At 47.4% G+C, this 21,814-nt stretch overlaps 1 protein-coding gene across 4 annotated transcripts in view; it reads left to right on the top strand.

Annotated features, from left to right (window-relative positions):
• Positions 1–21,814, top strand: part of pbx3b (pre-B-cell leukemia homeobox 3b) — a 92,319-nt gene that overhangs the window by 61,287 nt on the left and 9,218 nt on the right. For 2 of the 4 annotated variants that reach the window (XM_088940368.1, XM_088940370.1), the window contains exons 3-6: positions 7,647–7,888; positions 10,571–10,761; positions 12,841–12,976; positions 14,249–14,278. In XM_088940368.1, coding sequence (XP_088796494.1) covers positions 7,647–7,888; positions 10,571–10,761; positions 12,841–12,976; positions 14,249–14,278 — 599 coding nt within the window. The remainder of the gene's footprint in view (positions 1–7,646; positions 7,889–10,570; positions 10,762–12,840; positions 12,977–14,248; positions 14,279–21,814) is intronic. The other 2 variants (XM_088940369.1, XM_088940371.1) reach the window with 1 other exon arrangement.

Genomic DNA, 21,814 nt, shown 5'->3' on the forward strand with positions numbered 1-21,814 from the left:
TGAAGGGCTGCCTCCTGCGCTGTGGCCTGTCTTCTTCGGAAGCGCTGCCGGATGATTTATAAGGGCTCGTTTGAAGATTTGCCCTGGCAGGGTGGGGGAATGATAAGGTGCAACTGTTCTGATTAATTGGAAACCGTGTGAAAAGTGGAGGGTTTTAAAAACGGAATCGCGGTATATATGTCGATGCATAATTTATTTTTTCCGGAAGCTCTCCTCTGACGCTGGGCCCGTGGCAGGGGTGGGATACTGTGGGCAGCAGTCTTGGCAGAGAGAGAGCGGGCATCCTTGTAAGAAGCCCACCCTGTGGTGAAGCCTGGCAGAGCTGGAGGGAACCAACAGCCCGGGCAGAGGTGAACCATGGGAGAGCGTTGGCGATGAGCCCCCCCCAGGACTCCAACGAAGAGTGGCAGCCCTAACATTAGAAAATGATGTGCAAGATACTTTTTCAAACGCCAGGGATTTATGACTTAAAGGTGTTGTTCGGTTATCAGTTTCTTATCACCTCACCCTGGAGATCTGTGCAAAGTGCCCTATTAAACGCTTACTGTGGCTGGGATCCAAGGAAAGTGGGCTGGAACGAGGTGAGGTCTTGGCAGGAGCAAGGCAAAGGGCAGAGGGGGACGGCACAGGGAACGCCTGGTACAGTACTGGCCTGAGAATACTCTGCAGGTTGAGAAAGGAGACCATGCTTTGTAAATGAGTGGGATATTGAAAAACTAACGCGCGGAAGCTAGACAAGAATGCCTGTGCAGATCGCAGCCAGTGCCCACAGAGGTCAGGCAGCTGAGCTCATTAGGTCTTCCCGGTCAAGCCTGTCCCCAGTAGTGGTCATCTCTGCCGCCTGGCCCCCTGCTTGGACATGGGGCTCTCGGGGCGTCTCGGCCACAGCGGCCCTTGTTTACCGGGCGCTCCTCAGGCCCCCCTCCGGACTGTCACTTCGCGTGTCACTTTCCAGAAGCGTCAGGCTTCTAACAGGGCAGTGATTAATTTTGGTGCGCTTGGCGAAATGTCTACAAGATGTTTGTTTCGGTTATCTTATCCCTGCAAGTGTGTTTCCCCACACACACGCGCATTGCTTGTCAGGCCCTCTGCGTGCCAGGACTCAGAGTGAATCAGTATTGCAGAGAGGCTACCTGATCTGACAGAGCCCTCATCCCCAGAACGTGTCTCTCTCGGCTCCCAGCTCCTTTTTCATGGGCAAGCTCTGACGAAGCAAATGTAACAGAGCCTTCTGAGTCTGTGCTGGAGGATGGCTTCATTGCTGACCAGGCTAATTAACTCAGGAGTTCACTGCAACTGACACGTCTCGCATGGATGTGGCCAACTTGCTTCCTGAAGTACTTCTACAGAAAACTGTAAATAGTACCGGCCCTACTCTCTTTAATTTTGTGATTCGAAAACGTCTTCATAATCCCTGTTAACGTTCCAAATCCACGGTCAGGAGCTCATTTGAAATATGCGTTTAATAGAGAGGAGAGGGAGAGGAAGTTCATAGAGCAGAGTTCTGAAAAGTATAGTTTCCAGCCCCTGCGGGACCACCGCCAGCACAGTCCCACCTGACGCCACTTGGCCCACTTCTGCTCCAAACTGTGTATGCCAGCAGAACGGAGCCGTTCAGTGCCCCTGGCTGGGCCTCTGTGGACCCCTGCAGCCCTGCCAGCCAAGCAGGTTGGGTTGTCGCCCCACATTCCTCTGGGCCTCGGCCAGGTGGTCCGCCGTAATGTTCCCACCAACCAAGCCCGGTGCGCCCCTGAAACTGGAGCCTTGAACCCGGGACAATCCCTGTCGCGCTCCTGCAGGCCAGTGCCTTTCAATGTCGAGCACCTAGTACTTGCTACTGGGTCTCGGGGTGCCAGCAGGGAGCCTGTGTCCCATTACCTGAAGCCAGGCGGTGGAGTCCCCTGTGAGAGCCTCCTCCTGACCGCTGAGGTTCGGGGCACCCATCCTGCAGAGACCTCGGGCTCACCCACATGCTTGTGGCTGGTCCCTGAGTTTTCGCTCAGCGTTCAAGGTGGACATGTCTACAAGATACGCTATCAAACGCGTCCCGAACCAAAGAGCTGCAGTCCACAAGCTTATTGACAAACCCGCCAAGTTTTAATGATCTTAAGTGCTGAACTTAAGGCAAACTCAGTCCAGCTTGTGTGAATACATGCAAAGACAGGTATTTCCCATAACTCGGAGCTTTTTTTGCTAGATGGGTAGATCTCATTCACGCAATATAGATCTCCTGCTGTTTCACCCGGAAGCAGCACTCTGCCAAAATGTCATTCTTGGCCTAGAGCTTAAGAGTTTATTTGTTGCACTATTTTTTTTAAGCAGCCTCCTGCTCATCCTGACACGGTATCAGGTATGGTAATTATTCTGCCATTAACTTTGGGAATAGCTAATGTGTATTAATGTGTTAATGGCGTGTTAATTACTGTACATGTTAGGATGAGCCTTGAGGCACTTTCTCAGCTTCATGGTGCCATGTGGATGTAGGCCAAGCTTAAAAAAGACTTAAAGGACATCAATGAAAGAGAATTTTTATGTTTTGTTTCGCAGAACAAAAGGCGCTCATGCAGTGATCTCTTGTGCCTACAAAATGTTAGTCCTCTGACACTGGACCTTTTTGAAAAACAATGTGAAAGCAGACATACTGTATCTTACAGAGAAAGGAGCCTGTGGTGAGAATATTAATTCAGCCTTTTCCACTTGATATCTATCGGATGATGCATGATTCCGCCAACTGTTGTATTATGCAGGATTGAAAATCCCCGTCCCTGCGTTTTTAAAACGCACCTGTGCTTTCGTATCTGCGACAGCGCATCGTAATTCTGGGATCGTCACCCAGTTTAAGAGAGATGACCTTTGCATATACGAATGGGGATGAATTCAGTTTCGATTAGCTTGCGTTTGGAGGCACAGTGGATCAATGCAATTAGGTGCCGAGTGTGTGGATATTTCCCTCTGGATACTGAGATCTGCACTCGGAGATGAAAATGCGTGGAAGGGGGCGAAGTCTATCAGGTAACGTTGTAAAAGCTCAAAAGGCAAGAGAGGGGTGGATGTGGAAAACAGCGACAAAACGATAAGTAAATCTGAATACATTCAATGATTATAAAATGATATCAAATTCTTGATTTTTTTCCACAATATTCGTATTAAAAAAAACAACAGAATTTGAGAACACGAGCTGGTTTGCCCATTTGTCACGCTTGATTTTGTCCTTAACACCTGAGTCTGCCCTGTTAACACGCGTTCTGGCAATTATTGATGAAAAGATACATACATACGTTGATTACCATTCTCTTTCAATGCAAACTGGAAAAAAAAATAAGGAACGTTCTTTCTGCGCTGCAAAGCTTTTGTCTTCGATGGAGTGCAAGGCCTCAGGGCAATAAAAGCGGTTTGATTGTCTTTTCTTTCCCCCGTGCCTGACAGTGCAGGACGGCATAAGCTCCTCTTCGCCCCTGCCTCCAGGACAGGCCGGCGTCTCGGACCACACGAGCCCAGCGGGGTCTCTGCGGCTCAGCTCCCTCGCTGCGCTCCAGTGATGAGAGCGAACAAGCTGCAGAGTAAAGGTCAACTAATCCCACTGAACTGGAAGCGTGGGGGGGGGGGATCACAGGGCTGCACAGAGCGTCGGCACTGTTGGGGCTGTTCTGTCAGGGCACGACTGGGGTGCCGCTGCTGCCTTCAACAGTACTGCATCAAAAGGAAGGTGGTGTGATTTCGCACGATGGGGTTTTGTTATCGCCCGACTTGTCCAGGCTGCTTTCCTGACGGATTTTTAGCAAGCGCCTTTTAGTGCAAGGTCACTGAAGTCTCGAACATTTACAAATCGCCCCATTTGACCGGATGCGTACGGTCTTTTTTAAAATCCTTTTCATTTTCTTTCGGAGTCTGAAATCTGTAAAGGAAGAGATGGAGATGTGCTGACGGGTCTCTGCATGTTCTGGAGTTCATGCCAGCTGCGGTACAGAATCGACCCTGGTCTGGCACTGCAGTATCGTTTCGGTGACTGAAATTTCCGCTGGCCTATAAGTGACCAAAATAGCCAATTCGCTGGCTTTTCCTTGTTCTCTTTCATGTACCTAAGAAGGTATGGTATGCATAAAAGAAAACCTCAGGCAGGGAAACCCAAGAAAATGAAAAAAAATCAAATTTCCAAAACGCAAGGGGCTCAAAGGGAAACATTGTTTGTCTGGAAAAAAGTTAGGAGCACAGCCAAGTGATCTGGATTTATGTCTTAACACAAGGCCCCTTTGTAATATTCGCACTCCCTTTAAAAAAAACGCCCGATAGTAGTCCTTCATTCGCACTTATGATGGTCTGCTGTCTCTGTACACCTACCAAACCTTAATTAGTAAAAAACAATTCATTAATTATTATATTCAATTAAGCAATTTGCAGTAACAGAACATGAGGGCTGGGATGACATTTTTATTGTATTTTTTTTATCGTTGTTGTTGTTCTGTAAAGCGCTTTGAGAAGCCACCCTTAAAGGCACTAAATAAAATAAAGTTTTTTATTATTATTATTAATTGAAAAAGGTAGATGAACCTCGATTGTTCAGGCAGGGCCACACGGTCAGCGGTCCCAGCAGAACCAGCCCCTGCCTCTAAAGGCCCAAGTCCTCCGTCAGCAGGAAGTCGGCTTCTTCTGAGGGCAGAGGAACAGCAGGAGCCGAGGCTGCTTGTGGATTCTCTTCAGGTTGCTGCAGGTCGGGGGAGCGCTCCCGAATCCGTTAGTTATGGATGTCTCTTAACTAATGTTCTGGCACAAACAGACCCCAGCGGGCTCTTTCAGGAAGCCGGGATTTGGGCGGCGGAGTAATCATTTTTATTCCGCTGATTCCTAAATAGAAATGGACATGTATGATAAAAATGTCAGCCCCACTCCACACGTCAGCTCCCTAACAGGATTACATGTCACTCGATAATGTCTCGCTCTGTTTTTCTTCGCCATGAATGGCTGCATTATTGCTCACAGGAACTTCTCTGTAATATATGGTAAGAGACAAGTAGCTCTTTATGGCCTGTGATTATTTGGTTTGAATGAAACCCGTGATTTATGTCCATTTAACTGAAAAGCTCTGTAAATTCCCACCGCTGCATTTTTCCTCAATAGAGAGCGAGTCAAGAGAAAGTGACAAGCAGGCTGGCCCGGACATGTGCAGCGCGGCTGGGTGTTATATTTAATATACCTGACATGAGGAACGTGCGCACGGCCGCCCAGCCACCTGGAGAACTCCGGAGGAGGAAAGGCAGAGGGGCTAGCGCCCGCTCTCAGATTTTAATTATATCACCGTCTCACTCTTCTCTCGTTGACGATTTGGACGATTCATCCTCCCCGGCCGCTGTATCGGCTGGTTTTCCACCGAAAGGGCTTCCTGCTATCGTCTCCTTCGTCCAAGATGGCCGACCAGCCGAGGCGGGCTGGGCTCAGATACTTTTAACGTATTTATAGCCTTGGGACATGGGGATTTTTCACTTCCCACCTTTTTATTCTCAGAGAAGGTGGAAGTTGCGCCTCTCTCTCTTTGGCATTTTGAGTGCGCGGGGTGACCGGGCGATTCTCGTTTTTACAGGAGGCCCAAGTGCTCGCCATGTTGTGTCGTGGGCTGATGCTGCCATGTTGTTCGGTGTGATTTCAACCAGCCAGTACGCATGCTAATATCCCTAACCGTTCTTTAAAGGAGCGCGTCGTTTTTCGCAGACAAATGTTCAAAGCCCAGCACGTGCTGGCCCCTCAGGCGCTTCTCTGCCCGACCAGGTGATTCCAATGGTGCCGACTCTGCTCGACACCTGAAGCTGCGGCACTGCTCGGCTCTGGCGCCCTCTGTCCAGCAGGTCCAATAGTCAGTGCCCTGGCACGGCCTCTCTGGTTGTAGGTTATTGCACTATAGAGCCAGTGCAGGTTCCTAACCTCATCTATAATTCACGGGCTCACCATATATTAATGACACCTTAATGAGCTGTTGAAAATCCCCTGAATTGCCTTCGGATTATTGAGCTCAAACAGCCCTTGTAATCGGAGCGTGTGAGTGGGCGCGGGGTACTTTTCCGCGTCTGGCCCTTTTGTGTCCCGCACAATGTGAGCTTATTTGGAAACGAGCTCTGTAATAATTTTGACCTGCAATTTATTTATTGGCCTCTCGCTGCGCCCGTTCTCGGCGCACGTTGCTCTCTGGCACTGTCTGCCAGGGCAGGTGCACTGTGCCTTGAAAGATGGCTAATTAGGGTTTGTTGAAAGATATGCAAAAAAAGAAATGCGGGGCCCGATAACAGAGCCAGAGGCAATGTTCAACAATGTAATAGTGTCTGTTTCTGGGGTACTGGCACAATGAACTGGATGTTGTGATTACCGACTGATTAAGATCTTTTTTGCGATGTGGATACCTTGTTTTCCTCTGCATGAATCTCTAGCATGGTACAGCCCCTGAGAATTAATGCACATGGTAGGATTTTGACTGCAGATGCTGGTGTTTGACAGCTTGTGGGCCTTCAATGTCACCCCACACTGGAGGTACTCAGATCGGAGAAAATATCTCTGCTTGTAGTAATAACCTGCTGACAAAAGCAGTGCAAATAAATATTTTTCTCCCAGGATCGGTCTTCAAAATCATTCAGGGCGACCTAATTGGGAAACATGTTGCATACGTGCGATCAGAAATGCGGCCAGACGTGACCTGGCGGGTATATTCTGTGATCGGGTGAGGTCGGGATGAAAACCACTTTTCTGGTAGAAATAAACTCCCCCAGCCGTGGCAGAACGAGAGGAATTCAGCTCGATCTCACCGCCGAGCTGTGAGGCACAGAGCAGAATAAAAACAATGCACTGTATATTCTCTCTGGTTAGCATCCTCTCAGAAAATAGAAATGCCACATCTTAGCTGAACATTTGGCAGCTTATAGATGTTGCTGTCATGTAAGCCTGTGTGTGTACACACGGTGTGCACTGCACTGTGTAAATACACACAGGCTCCGTGCTGGCGACAGGAACGCGGCGCCGAGACGCAAGGTGCCAGCTCTGTGCCCGCGGGGGCCGTGTCTAACCGGAGGGGGCACGCCTGATTTCGAGTCGATGCAGAGATGTTAATTGGGATGGGTGTGTATGAGCATGTTGCGAGTAGAATACTTTCACTCCAAAGGCAAGTGCAGAGCTCTCCTAAACCTCGTACAGTGCCGCCCCCAGAATCAATTGGTCCCTGGAATACTGCACTTCACTTCTTCAGTGAGGCATCCTTTTATGGTCATGTGCTCTGGTGCGTGGCTCAGAGGTGCCTGAAGGGGGGGGGGGGGCATTTTTATCGAGCTTCTGGTCATTTCACCCAGACTGGCTTGGTGCCATTGTGAGAAACAAACACAAAATCACAGGTCCGGGATAATCCAACAGTGCTGATGCCAAGCTGCTGTATTTAACAGAAACATCAGCCCTGGCTGTCTTATAAATCCTTACCACGGTATGGCACAGTACAACACTAAGTGGTACCGGTGACATGCCAGGGATGAGTTTACTGAGTCAAGGGAGCAGCAGGGAAGTACTGTGAAATCGCCAAGCGGCTTTACACGGAGGAAAACGTTTGGCGAGGTTGGTTCCTAATTTGCCAAACCCCCTCCCTCCCCTCACGCCTGCGTCGCTTTCTGGTTGCCTTGCAGGCCTCAGCATCCGAGGGGCCCAGGAGGAGGACCCCCCAGACCCCCAGCTGATGCGGCTGGACAACATGCTGCTGGCCGAGGGCGTGTCGGGGCCGGAGAAGGGGGGCGGGTCCGCGGCCGCCGCCGCCGCGGCCGCCGCCTCGGGGGGCACCGCCGACAACTCCATCGAGCACTCCGACTACAGGGCCAAGCTCACGCAGATCCGGCAGATCTACCACACCGAGCTGGAGAAGTACGAGCAGGTGAGAGCTACCGCTGCCAGACTCCCACATACAGGGGCTTCCCCTGTAACGACACGGTAGTTACCTAGGAACACCCAGATACAAGTGTCATAGACCAGTTATTATCGTGTTATTACAAGCGATTTTCACATCATCTTTTTTTATGATACCTAGACTCCAGTGTCGCTACAAGACAAGGTCTCGAGGCCCTGGCTACCTGGAATATTAGCCGTCTTCTGGAGTTCAGGGCAGTGTTTCATGGCAAGGAGGCGCATTTCCCTGTGACAGCTCCGCCTGGAGCCTGTTTTTAGGGATAATCCCTGGGTGGAGACGGATAGGTGCCTGATCCACGAGGCTGGATGCCTCGGTGGTGTAAAATGCCTCATTAAAATTCAGCCAAGGGAATAAGGGCGTTCAAAATTATCCTCAGGTCTGCTCAGATCGTGAAACAGCAAAGAGGGCTTTTGAGTGCTCAAGTAAACAACGATAGATCTCCCATCTTCCGAGTCTGAACGCGACAGATTTATGGAATAAACCATTTTCTCTAATTCATTTTTTTCCCCATCTATGAAATCTTTAAACACATAATCAAAGCTGCTGAGCCTAACACATTTAGAAGAAAAAAAAACGAAACAGGCTGCGCATTAAATTTCACAAGTACAGGCTTTGGGTTTTAATGTTTAAATTCCGACTAACTTGTTTTTCTCCAAACGGTCACTGGTTTTATAAAGCCACACGCATTTCTGAATGAAAAAGCCTAATGAATTTGAACGGATTCTTTTAAATGTGGGTCATCAGCAAAAAAGTGTTGATTCCCTGCAAAAGAACAAAATAAGCTCACCAGTCAGCTCCCATTAACACAGAGTGGAAATTCAGATGTTGTTTTGTAAATTAATAAATGCATTTGATTTAATAGTAAGCAATGCCAGCTCAGAAAAAACATTTCTGTAAAATGTGAGCAAGTCGAAAAACCCAAACCACAAATCAGCTCTAGCAGTGAAACCAAATGTGATTAGGGTTAGAAGTATTGGATTAATTTCTAAATGTCTTTAAAATCCATTATAAATGCAATATGGGTTCAAAGTTCGCATTAGACATATTGATCTGTCTTTTCAGTATTAATGAGACACAGTGTATAGCACCTGTCATGCTTAGCTCATCTGAAAGCTCGTTTAATGGCCTTAATACAGTTTCTCTGCAAACTCATTAAAATTGCTTTTATGGCTTTTGCAAGTAAATGAAAATTAAATTAGTGGATCATTGTACATTGATAAAAATGCACAATAAAGGAAATAACGTGGAGGGGTATGAATAAAGTTAATAATACGAGCCATGAGGGTGAGATAACCCTGCACAAGCATACCCAGGCATGAGGACACAGCACGCACAGGGCAGGCTGTGCTGACCAGCCCTCAGAGCAACTAGTGTATTACGAATCCCAGTTGTCTCCCTTCCCTTCACACTGCATAGTGAAGAGAAACATGCTCTCCTTTCGGTTGCTAGAGTGTCTTCAGGGTGAATGCAGATGCAGTAAATAAGATGATGGAAAAAAGGTATTTGAATGAATTTAAAGTTTTGCATACAAACAGGAAGCGTGGATAAATATGCCCAAACTCCGACTTCAGTTGCGATGGACGGTCAGAGAGCTCTGGTCCAGCTCTGATGGCACTAACACAGCACAACTAAAGCAGGCAGGCTTGTAAATTAGACTAATTTACTTCTTGTGCTCTAGAAAAAAAATACACTTTGCCTGGAGTGAATGCATCTTTCTTAAGGGTGTATCCAGATTTTAATTATCTAAATGTAAATACTTAACGAATTTTACTTAGAGTAATGAGCTAAAGTGTGCACTACATAAATGAGATGTTCTAATTAATCATGTATGAACTACTGGTTTAACGAAAAGCTGTTTAAATTCTCTGAATGCTGGGCTAATGCCAAATTGCAAATCGGCATTTGCATTCATAGATGACTTCGCCTATTAAGTTGTGAAATGTTAAGCAGTCGCAGAAATCCAGGGATGTGTCGGTTTGTGTTTTTTTAGAGGCAGGGGGCTTCTGCAGTGCGCAGCATCACACTGAGTACAAACACAGATGGGGCCAGCAGAACAAGGAAATCACACACTGAGTTTATCATTAAGGCTCTCTGCTTATTTCCATCCTTCCACCACACTGATTCAGGACACCAATTAAACCCCCAAAAACACAGGCGTGCATTTGAGCATTAGGGCTGCTGTAATTTTTTTGTGCGGACGTGGTGCTTGAATGCACAGTGTCGCTTAATATAAATATTGCGCCACTGGACCGAACACGTGGAAAGGCATCATCGCTATATTTTATTTTTAATGGGTTCATTTGCTCTGATGTCCCTCCACCAGTAGGCCCTTGGTTTGCGCTGTTTTTATGCCGCACGATTTATTTTGTGCACGCCATCAGTGTGGAGTATTTACTGTTCCTCTTTGAGAATGCAAGCGGAATTTGCAGCCAAGGCGTAGGCAGAGAGGTAAACGCAGCACCTCTTGGCGGCAGGGCCACAGGTAGCAGATCTCCGACGACACGCTGAGATTTTGACACCCGGGGCCGGTCAGTTGCTGACTAGCAGCTCCAAACCCGCAGTTCAGCCTTTCCTCTCCGCCAGCCCACGCTACCAGGAGTCTGATGTGTTTGCACTGTGCTGCTTGTTGTCACCCCCCCCCCCCTGCAGGCTTGCAACGAGTTCACCACCCACGTGATGAACCTGCTGCGGGAGCAGTCGCGCACGCGGCCCATCTCGCCCAAGGAGATCGAGCGCATGGTGGGCATCATCCACCGCAAGTTCAGCTCCATCCAGATGCAGCTGAAGCAGAGCACCTGCGAGGCCGTGATGATCCTGCGCTCCCGCTTCCTGGACGCCAGGTGCGCTCCCCCCCCGTGCCTCCTCGCGCCCGGCCGCGCAACACCAGAGGGCAAAGACACGACACCGCGAGACTCAGCCGTGGCGCATTTCGCCCGCCCTGGCGCGAGCGGATCCCCCCCCGAGCCCCTCGCCTGTGATCCGCCACGTTCCCGCCTCTGCGTCTCCGCTGCCGGGCTCGGGCCTCTGCCACGGCCAGGCTTCGAGCTGGTCCGGCCACGGCGGGCGGCGCTGCACAGGAAGCAGAGCTGTACCCCGGCGGGCGCATGTGTAAATGTGTGGTTGGCTTTAGGGTTTGGACTGGGGTCCCGCCGAGGGCGATCGGGTCCCGGAAGAGTTGACTATCCTGGCCCTGCCCGGGTTACTGTACGCCAGCCTGGGTCTGTGGGGTTTCAGTTTCCTGTACTCCATGGTAATGCACGCTGGCTGGCATGGCAGTAATGAACTAAAGGTAACTGTAGTTAAGTATCCATGTGGGCACATGTGTGCACCACCGAGTGAGGAGAGAATACATTTGGGTTTTAATGACATAACCCGTGTAAGAAGCGACCACATTTTAGAAGCCTCGCATATAGCCAACTACGACAACATGATTATCTCACATTGCTGTCAGGGAGTGCAAGAAGAAGTGAGCCATTCTAGACTCCTCCTTGGCACAAGCATTTAAGTGGCTTATCGGCCACAAGCCTCTTGAACGAACGTGTGTCAGGGTGTGTGTGTGTGTGCAGGGCTCCACAGACACGGGTGTGAAAAGCTCACCCCTCGACTGCAGTACAGTAGGTGTTTGCGCTTGCTGCTTATCCAACAAATTGCCTGCTTGCACAGATCTTTCAGGAGACCAGTGGGGTACAGTGTCTTTCATTCTGAAAAGCACTTTGGTGTGAAGTAGACTGAAACAGCAGGCAGAAATTTGATTAGTGGTGCTGCATAGGCACAAATTATCACTAAAGCGATGATTAGTGGAGTAATTCTTTATTATTAATGGGGGGGACTTATCCAGGATCTAAAAAAATGCATTAAAAATAAAAAAAAAGAATTTCCCACCATGCCAATTCTCGCTTGCCGAGGAAGGGAAAAGCCCGCGTATTAAAACTGGGCTTTCCTCGGTGCGTCTAGAGCTAGAGTTGTACAGGATGGCGGCCCACAGGATTGAGATGCACATGTATGGTCCACAACATCAGCGGCCCGGGCTGGAGTCTCTCCAGCCCGCAAGAGCGTCTTGGCTCTTATCACACTTAGCGGTGCCGCCTTCGTTAAGTCAATCTAGCCGCGCACCTGAAAGCAGTTAAAGTAAAAATGAGCTAAGAATGAAGTAATTTCGGCAGGAAGAAGGTCATCCGCAGGTGCGCTGGATTATAGTAATTACAAACAGTTGGTGGATGTCTTTGGAGAGCTCTAGTAACTTTCTGAAAGGTAAATCGGGCAGAAGCACATTTGGAGCACATTATTCGCGTGAAGGAAGGTAAACAAGGCAAAATAAGCGAACGCTCAATAACAAGATAAGTAGAGCTCTGGGGAAGGAGCCAGACCAGCCCCTAGTTAGTGTAGTTAGTAACAATGGGGCACTCTGGGGATCGGGTGCGCTGGGAGCAGTGCTCAGCTGTGCGTGGAGTAATTTCTATAATGCACCAAGATGCCCCCCCCCCCCCCCCCAGCAGGCCTGCTACAGCTCCATCGACACGCCTCAGATCGCTCCGCCTGGCTGCGGCTCCACAGGAGGACTGCGGGCGCCGAGCCCGATGCTCTGCGGTCCGCTGTCGACCCACAGCTGGGCGTGCTGGACACTGACCAGTTCAGCTGGGGCTCTACAAATAAACAAAAGCACTTTGCAGGTGCCGAAAGGGGATCCTGACCGGGGCCTTCCTTCATTCTTATCATGCGACGAGGGGAATATCAATCCTGAACTTTGGCTTTATCACACAAAAAGGTTTTTATTCAGACCCATAAACCTAGAGCATCACCATTAAAGATGTGCCATTTTTTATAAGCAAAAGCATAGATCTGGCCATTGATTAATCTTTCCAGTTTCCTGTAGCTAACATCCCAGGCCTCTGTTTTATGTGGGGTTTTTTTCTGTTCAGACGGAAAAGGCGGAACTTCAGCAAGCAGGCGACGGAAATCTTGAACGAGTATTTCTACTCCCACCTCAGCAACCCGTACCCCAGCGAAGAAGCCAAAGAGGAGCTGGCCAAGAAGTGCAGCATCACAGTGTCACAGGTAGGCGGCGCCACACTGGGTTGACCCAGAGAACCTGGCTATTGGGCTTCGGCGTCAGAAGGGCAGGAGGTGGGTCCGCAGGCAGGATCGCTTCACGACTCGCCCGGGGCAGCCGTGCGGAGCAGGGGGCGAGCTGTGGTCCAAGAGAGAGACCTACAGACGCGCTGGGGCCCCCCTGCCTTTCCTCTCCATCCCACCTGCCACCATTTTGCTCGTTTTCCTTCAGCCGAGTCCAAGAAGCGCAGTTTTATGACATGCAGAATCTTTCTTTTGGAAAGTAGACAGAAACCAAGAATGTTAAGGCCGTGTAGCTTTCTAAGGGGGCTCTGCTCCCTAGACCCACGACCCCTTATGTAGCTGCTCATGGAGCTTCACCCGTGGTGGGGTGTATGGGCTGTGGGCCTCACACAGCCGCCCAGGGCGGGGGATGTGAACTTTAAGGTGAGCAAGTCCTTTCCCCAGCACGAGGAACCTCCACTCGCTTGTTGCTGCAGGAAGCGCATAGCCACTGTTCTTCTCCACGGAGAGTCTGGGCCCCAGAGTTATGAGGTCTTCGTTCGCATCACTGGAAATTTCCTCGTGTGGCCAGGGGACATTTCCAGGATGCTGGGCCTTTCATGACAATTGACATTCAGAGGCAGTGCTTTCCCTCCACCGCCAGGCAAATTGGAGAAAAAAACCCAAACTGTAACGAAAACGATCAAGTAGCTGATGCAGGAAAACCATCTGAATTTCAGGGGACACAGGTCAAGCACGACGTGTCTCCCTAGATATTCTCAACGGCCAGCAGCTGGGCTCTTGCCTCCATGCTGGCCCTGAATGGCACCAGCACCTCTCTTGCCTGTGCCACCCCTCCCTCCAGGCATCACACAGGGAGCCTTCTGATCACCTTAAACTTCTCAGGCTCAAAGCCATAATAAAAGGGGCAGCCCTGACGCAGAGCCCTCTGCCCTGGGCGAGACCCGCAGCGGGCCGTCACTCAGAAGACAGATCCTCCGGTTCTGTCAGAAAACCGGACCCCGGCTCAGTGCTCTGGGGGCTCTGGGGCATGCCCATTTTAAAGTGGCAGGCCTCTGTAGCTGTGTGGCACTTCTGCGAAGGAAAGCAGAGGTGATGCTGTCCGTGAGCACTGCAGCTCACAATGCCTGTATCTAGGAGATGAAAGATGAAAACCTCCATTCAGGTTGAAATGTTTGTCTTTGTCTGTGGGGAGGGGGTGTGGAGGGGACTGGAGAGTCAGATACTGTAAAAGCCGTTCTTTTTTGCCTTCAGGGGTTGGGAAGCACCATCACAGTATCACAGGTATGTCATGCGCCTCCTGATCTGCTGTTGTTTCATATGTATGTATGTGCACCTACGCAATTTCCTGGAGACTCCTGGAGCAGAGCAGTGGCCACGAGCAAGCAGCTCAAGGCGGGGTGTGTCTGCACATGCGCACAGCTCTGGGCTTTGCTGCAGATAAAGCATTCTGCGAACAAGACATGGTAAACCCCAGCCAGTTCATGTAGCGTTACGTGGCCCTGAAAACCCCCCTTTTAATGTTTCAGCAGCAGTTTTATTTCCACTCTCCTCCTTTGATAAGTCCGTTTCATACAGTGTCTCACAAATTCTTCCCACTGTGGCGTCAGACGATGTGCTTTGCTTTCTAGCTGTGACCCCGAATAAGAAAACACACTTTTCTTATTCATGAAATGTATGCTTGTTGATTTACCTGCTCATTGTTTTAAACATTGGTTAACCCTGCCTATCCATGATGTGATAAATACACTTCAGGGTTCATCTCCTGTTCTTGAAGGTTGCTGGCGAGACAGGGGACAGGGTGTTCCGGATGTGGAATACACTCTGAGACTTTGAGGGTTCACACAGGCCCCAGAAACACCGATCCAGAGCTCCTGTGACATGAGCTGTTTTTCTCTCTGCATTCATTTAAGACCTTCTTAGCAATCTGTGTACACACCTTGTCTTCCTCCAGTGGAGGTTTGCTTAACGAAGGCCGTGCGATGAACTGACGTGCTTAACGAAGGCCGCGGATGCAGCTCTCCAGTTGAGAGAAGTGCTTAACGCCTGAGAACTGTACGGCTTCGCCCTTGGAAATCCAGCTCATCAGAGGAAATTAGAAACAAACACAAATCGCAGCTTGCAGGATCCCAATTTCTAATTTTCCAGTGTAGCACACTGGGCTGAATTCCCAATCTGAAATATTGCATAACCTGAAATATCAGGATATTTGCATGCATGAATTCTGGGAAAGGGCTCAAGGAGATTTAGTACAGCACACGGCAAATGGGAAGGAAACCATTGCAAAGAAAACTGCACAGTAAAGTGTGACAAAGCCTCGGGAAAAAAACTGGAGACCCGCTGTGTAAATGGCTCCTGGCAAATATTCAGAAGGTTGAAATCCTGAATTTGTCTTTGCGGGAGAAGAGCTGCAGGCTTTGCAACTGTTGCGGCCTTGCTGTTTGGGTGGTTCACTCAGGTGTCAAGTGCGTTCTCGCGGGCTGTGTTCAAGAGGCTCAGCTGGCTGCTGCAGAACAGGCAGCGGTAGCCGTTGTGATGTTTCCTTTTATGCAGCATGATGAAAAAGTCACTTTCATGTTCTAGCCAGGGAAATAGAAAAAAAAAACCCGGCTCGTTTTCCCTATGGTTGGAGCTGGCCAGGACACACAGATCAGCTGTCAGAGATGCAGGCAGTGCAGGATTCCCTTAATAAGGCCTTGCTCTCTTCAGCGCCGTCGCAACCATCGCTGATCGGAGAGAAGCTAATGGTGTTGATCGGGCAGTTTCTGCACTTCATCAGACAATTGTGCGGCAAGTGTCTCACACAGCCTTATTATTTCACTGGCTCAACTCCGACGTGTGACATTAAATAAACAAACACAGGCGCCCTGTTTGGGCCAGCGGTTCCCGTCAGTGTTTATGTGAGAATTGATATAATCTTATAAAGCCGGACCGCGAGTCGCTCAGTTTATGTACGCGCGTGCTTCCCCGGCTGTGTTATTAAAATGCCGGGGTGGTGAGAATTTAAAGGCAGACTTTGAATCATCTCCTATATTGTGACTCCTCTGCTCTGATCACTAACAGTTCAAATGAATGGCGCTTATCAATATTTTAAGTCATGATATATTTAGAGGAACGATGCCTGAGGTTAATGTGTTAAGTATTAATGAATTCTACTCTATTATTGATAATATTAGCAGCAAGGCTTCTGAAACAACCTTTGGCAGTATAATTAAGACCTGGTTTGAGGTTTCATTAAGGGGTCTCCAAGGCAGACGTTATTAATCCAGTGGTATTGAGAGCACGGAAGGAAATCCATTCACCTTAAATGACAACAGAAGTCAATTGACCTGGGATGAGGTGGGAAAGCTGGTGAATTATTAAGTGCGGCAATATGGCCATTTCCAATGACAGAGAGAATAAACTTGGTGTCGGGTTCTTTTCCCCAGCAATGCATTGTTTTTCCAAGCCCTCACCCAGGGCTGTGCTGTCGAGGTACAGACGTGTCATTTCAGCTCTCTGCCCAGTTGTGTCTCACGCAGCACAGGAGATTTTAATGTGCTTGCTGGTGCAAAAGACGTGCTGCTAAAATCCTTGTATGTTTCCCCTTCTCTTCCCTCTTTTTTACATTTATAGACCACTTTTTATTAACCCGTATAAGCATTAAGTGCTGAGCTTTATCATGAGGAGAGCTTAGCCTCTGAAACGGTCGGCATGTGGGCTAGCTTGCAACACCATGTAGTGGCTAAAAAGAGTCATAACAGCCCCCATGAATATTAATGGCTAAAAAGACTCGCACTGACTGCTACCAGCCAGTCCCCGCAGAAATCTGTAGTAACACATCCTAAATTCTGTGTACAGATAAAAAGCTTGTTTTCTGCAAAGATGCTGTCAATATTCGGTGGCGATGGCTTTTTAATTAAAAACACTGTCAGATTTATTAAATAAGAAAATGTGAGTCGTAGTCAGTTTAATTAAATTATGGTACTAAATTCTTATAGCCCTGAATAAACATGATGCTGCGTCATTTTCCTTGGCAATTAAAAGGGGGAAAAAAAACATGCAAGTGTGAAATATTTTTGGGATGAACTCCACACTCAGGTTTTACTCTTCAAATCCCTCCTCAGTGCAAACTTCAAACTCCGTATTCAGAAATCGAACAAATGTCATTCCTGTGCAGTAAGCGCAGGGCTCGTTTACAGCACATACTGGTACCACAAAAAAAAACTTCTCGGTGCTTGTAGGTTTACTGAAAACAAATGACAATAATCTGTACACAATAAAGGAGAAAAGGGATTTTTTCCCACTGTATCACATTGAGAAGGAACGGAGCATTTTTTTTTCTGTCGTGGGTTCTGGTGCAGAATTTTTCTAAGCCTGTCACTTTGAGAGACAAACCTTACATACCTTGTGTGACAGTTGTCCCCTTCGATTCTTTCTATTTATTCTCCTTTTTATTCCTTTTGTTTCAGACAGTTTGCGCCACTCTTGCTAACACAAAGGACAGAGATGTTTTTCAGCACTCCGGCTCGTGATTCGAGAGTAGAGTCTTGTTCTGTTTTCGATCGAGACCACAATGTCTTTAAAGCCTTAGTGCTGGACGAAGGGCCGGTGTTGTTGTTGTGGCATGGTGACACTGTCGCTGTGTTGCAGTAAAGATGCTCAGCGTAAAGGACACAGGCTACAGCATCCCACTGTGGACAGGCACCAGTGGCATAAGGAACATCTGCTGCTGAGGCACAAATACCATTCTTGTGCTGCTTCAACGGCATCAGCAACACTAAGGAACACTGAAAATCATTTTCATTTTGTTTATGGGAAATACTAAATTTGGCAAGACAGAGATAATTAGCTGATGATTATCACAATCTTGAAGTCACGCTGATCTGGAGGGACTGGCTAATACTATGTGCTAAGACCCCGAATCCCTCCCCATTGTTAACAAGTGTCTTTGCAATCTTTCAACACAAGCAGTGCAAAAATTCATTCAGTTTTGTTTCTTGTTTAATGCAAACGCCAGTCTAGAAACACTGATGCACCTGCTTGCTCGGCTTTTGGATATCTTAAGAGAAGGGAGACGATAAAGCTCAATTTTTCCAAGGCAGTAACTGTTGAGCCATTTGTTTATCTCTTTCTAGGAATTTCCACTCCTTGTTTATAAACCCTGTGGGTGCAGCTCACCTACCGTAAAGGTTATTGTCTGGTATGACCTTTGAAACAGGACTCCTTCCCAGTTTCAGATCCTGCTGAAAACTGGTCAGAACTATTTATTTCACATTCAATGTTGTGTTGCATTGAGCATGCAGAGTTGCCTGCTGCGTCTCCTTCCCAGCGTGCCTTTCACTGCAATAAATATTAGACTTTTCATTTTTACCACTGTTTAATGGGAATACGGAGGAAAAGGTATATTTTTGTTGTGGTACATTTTCCCCTGCATTTTATACTGTAGATCATGGATTTTCCTGTCTGTTTAAGGATTGCTGTTCTCCTAATAAATACAGTTCCATCAGGTTTATTTCATTATTTCCCAGCTCTGCTGCCAATTAAAGCTGGCGTGAGTGTAAGGGGTGGAGGTATTGACAAAGAAAGAACAGCAGCAATTACAAAGGAGAGACATGCAGTAGCTCAAAGCTGTAAACATCATACTCAACCCGCAGTAATTACCCCCGTTCTCAATAGCAGACAAACTTCGCACGGATTTCATCATTACAGATTGTGCAAAAAAGAAAAAAAGGAGCAAGAAAAAAAAATGTCAAGAGCTCGCACAAAACAGAAAAACAACTTTGCACAGAAAGAAAAAAAATCAGACCAAAATAGGCCCAGTAAATGATTGCTAATTTATGCAGATTTTCATTCGTTGTAATCCGCACGATAATTATGCACAATAATGTTGTAAATGGAATGCATAAAAGTGTCTTGCAGTGTTGAAGCTGAGTGGAATTCATTATTGCAGGGCCCTTGTGTTAACACTGTACTGGCAGTGAGCGGTGTCTTCCAGATGCCTACAGAAGTCATTACCACAGGCACTGTGGCCAGTGACTTCCTGGATTTTCTTTTGGAAAGGAGGGATTAAACTGAACAAAGCTGTTATCAACCGTGCAGCAGATACAAGCACCAGAATATTTATTGTTATTAGCTAAAAAACAAGAAAAAAAGATTTAAGCACCACTCAGTCTCTTTCTAAGGATTTCCCTCTAAATTATGTCAGAATATGCATGTACATTACTGCTGTTTTTAAACACTTCTATACTGAGAGATGAAGGCTGATGTGTACTACTGTATATATTTACACATATGCACATATCTCACTTATAGACAGCAATTTTAATTTTGGAAAATATTATCAGCTGAATCTTAGACTAGGAAATCACTTGTAATGTGAAATTTAATTTGAGAAAATAAATCAAGCCCACGTTGTTAAGGGGTGGCAGTCTGTGCTCCTGGGAACAGGGTTCGAGTCCGGGCTGCGGATTCTTCCCTGCAGTTTGCATGTCGGTCTTGTCTTCTGCGCCGATTAATTTCTGCCCTCATGCTGTTTAGGTTAAGTGGTGTCTCTAAATTGCACCCGATTCTGCCCCTCTTACACTCTGCTCTGTGCTCTGTGCTTTTGGGCTGATTTCTGGCCTCTTGTATACTGCACAAGGATTGCTTGGTTTTCTGATGGATGCTTTGTGATTTTGTGATATATTTGTGTACATATTTTAATGTGACTTTTACTTTCAATATGCCAAAAGACTTAGCTGTTTATGGCTAGGAGCTGTGACGCTACGGAGATTTTCGTGATCCGGTTATTTGGGGATCTGCTCTGAATTTAAAAGCAGCTTTCATTACGGAGTTTTAATATGGAGTCAATAATCACGCAGTTGTAGATCAGATGTATATTTTAGTGCGCCTGCCTCCTCAGCAATCTCAGGTGGGGGGTTTTCGCGGTTGTGGACAGAGATTGGTGCTCTTTTGGTGGAAGCTCCCTAAGCAGGTTAAGTATAAAGGATGATGGCTAGTCCTTTCATTGCTTCCAATTAAACCCTGCTTGTTAGTTTAACCTCTAGGTAAACCCATCAAACAATTGATGTCAAGGAAACACTGCCAACAGTGGCTTCGCTTGAATGGTCATTAATTTTAATTGCCTAGATATTAAAGATTTAGAAGCACTGAGACTTGCAGGATAGAAATGATCTGATGTCATGCAAATCCACTCTCCACAGCCTCGCCGGGCTGCGGCAGATATTAAAATTTAAGCGCGGGGATGGAAATGAAATAAACCTTCATTAAGGGCAGCTGCTCTTTGCTTGGTCAAGGAAGGCTTCAGTTCCGAAGATGAGGAACCCTGTGGAAATTCTCTCTGACAACAAGGCTCTTCAATTTCTTGAGCAATTAAGGAAAACAGACATAATCTGGGCCTTTCCTCGTGGTGACTCTCCTAAGTGGGAGCCTTCTTCACGTTTTGAAAAGTTTCATGTAACAGTATTTTTGTAGTGTTTATCTGTGGATGTCAAGAATGTGCTCATTATTTTTCTGTTCTGCAGCCCATAGCGATAATTTTATTAAGCATATTAACCACTGGCTTCAAAAACATTTATTCTCCACGTGAGATAAATGGTTTTCTACCTCCAGTTCCCTGGAATATATGTGGGGAGAAACAATTTCTTTCAGAACTTAACTTTTCTATCTGTTTCTCTAATACATGCATGACTTATATTTCAGAAACAGCTAGATGCCCTGAATGCAGTGTGCATTAAAGTTCTTTAATGATGAGCCCGACAAGACCCAAGACTTTGAAACATAGGTACAGGTTCTAATACTTTTGCTATTAGAAACCTATTAAGACAGCATCTACACCCATCGTTCGACTTACAAATAGTGGCTTAACCAATTTTCCCCATAACAAAGTGCACTTTTTCACATCCGTTTTTTCGCGGTTATGAGGAGATTTTTAGCTGCAGTAACGATGTGTCCTTCGTAGTTGATTGGCAAATGTCATCCTCATCCTTATAGCATATCCTCCAGTCAGTGCATCTGCCCTCTTGGTATTTTTACACATTTTATTTATCCTCGCTGTACTGTACATGAGTGAGCAGTTTCACAAACTACAACAATTTTTTTCCCTGTCGTGCTCCATTAGGGAAAAAATAAGCAACACCGGGTGACGTTCTAGGCCTGGGGAAAGAATCGGAAGATTTTACATGGAATGTTTTCCAGGGACGAGTTATGTTTGAAAATCGAGGGGCGTGTGTACAGTACAGTTCCTTCAGACATCACAGAGGTGTCCCTAGCTTGTGAGAATCGTGCCAGCGGCAGCTGTGTGATGGAGGAATGCCCCACTGTTGTGCGCGGAGACGTCTTCTAGTTGGGCCACTAACTGGCCAAGGTTAAGCCGAACAGATTAGAGATGGGGTGGGGAGCCATCTCTGCCTTCCTGGGGGTTGACTGCTCCTGCAGTTCCGCGCAGGGCAGCTGTAGACATGCTGGGTGGACAGGTCTTGATAAACAGAACAGGCGGAGGATGGAGAGGGCTCCAACGTGAAATGACTGCTTGTGCTCTCCAACCATGAGCACCTGGCGATGCTGCAGGAAGGGACTAGAAGGCATTGCAGAATCAAACACCTCACGCAATAAAGTCTCTCAGTTGCACGCGCCTATGCTGTTTTGTTCGGTGCTTAGTCCTGTCCTGTTATTCCAACCAACAGCCATAAATGCAGGCTGTACAAATAACCGACCTATAAATTTAAAAATGCATGTGCTCAAGAACGAGCATTGCAGATTTTTTTTTACTTTCTGTAGCAGCACTCTGGGATGAAAACATGGCAGAGCAGCAATGAGTCACAGCGTTCGTAACGAGAC

The sequence above is a fragment of the Atractosteus spatula genome, chromosome 23 (assembly GCF_055471065.1).
Source record: "Atractosteus spatula isolate fAtrSpa1 chromosome 23, fAtrSpa1.hap1, whole genome shotgun sequence".
Taxonomy (NCBI): Eukaryota; Metazoa; Chordata; class Actinopteri; order Semionotiformes; family Lepisosteidae; genus Atractosteus; species Atractosteus spatula.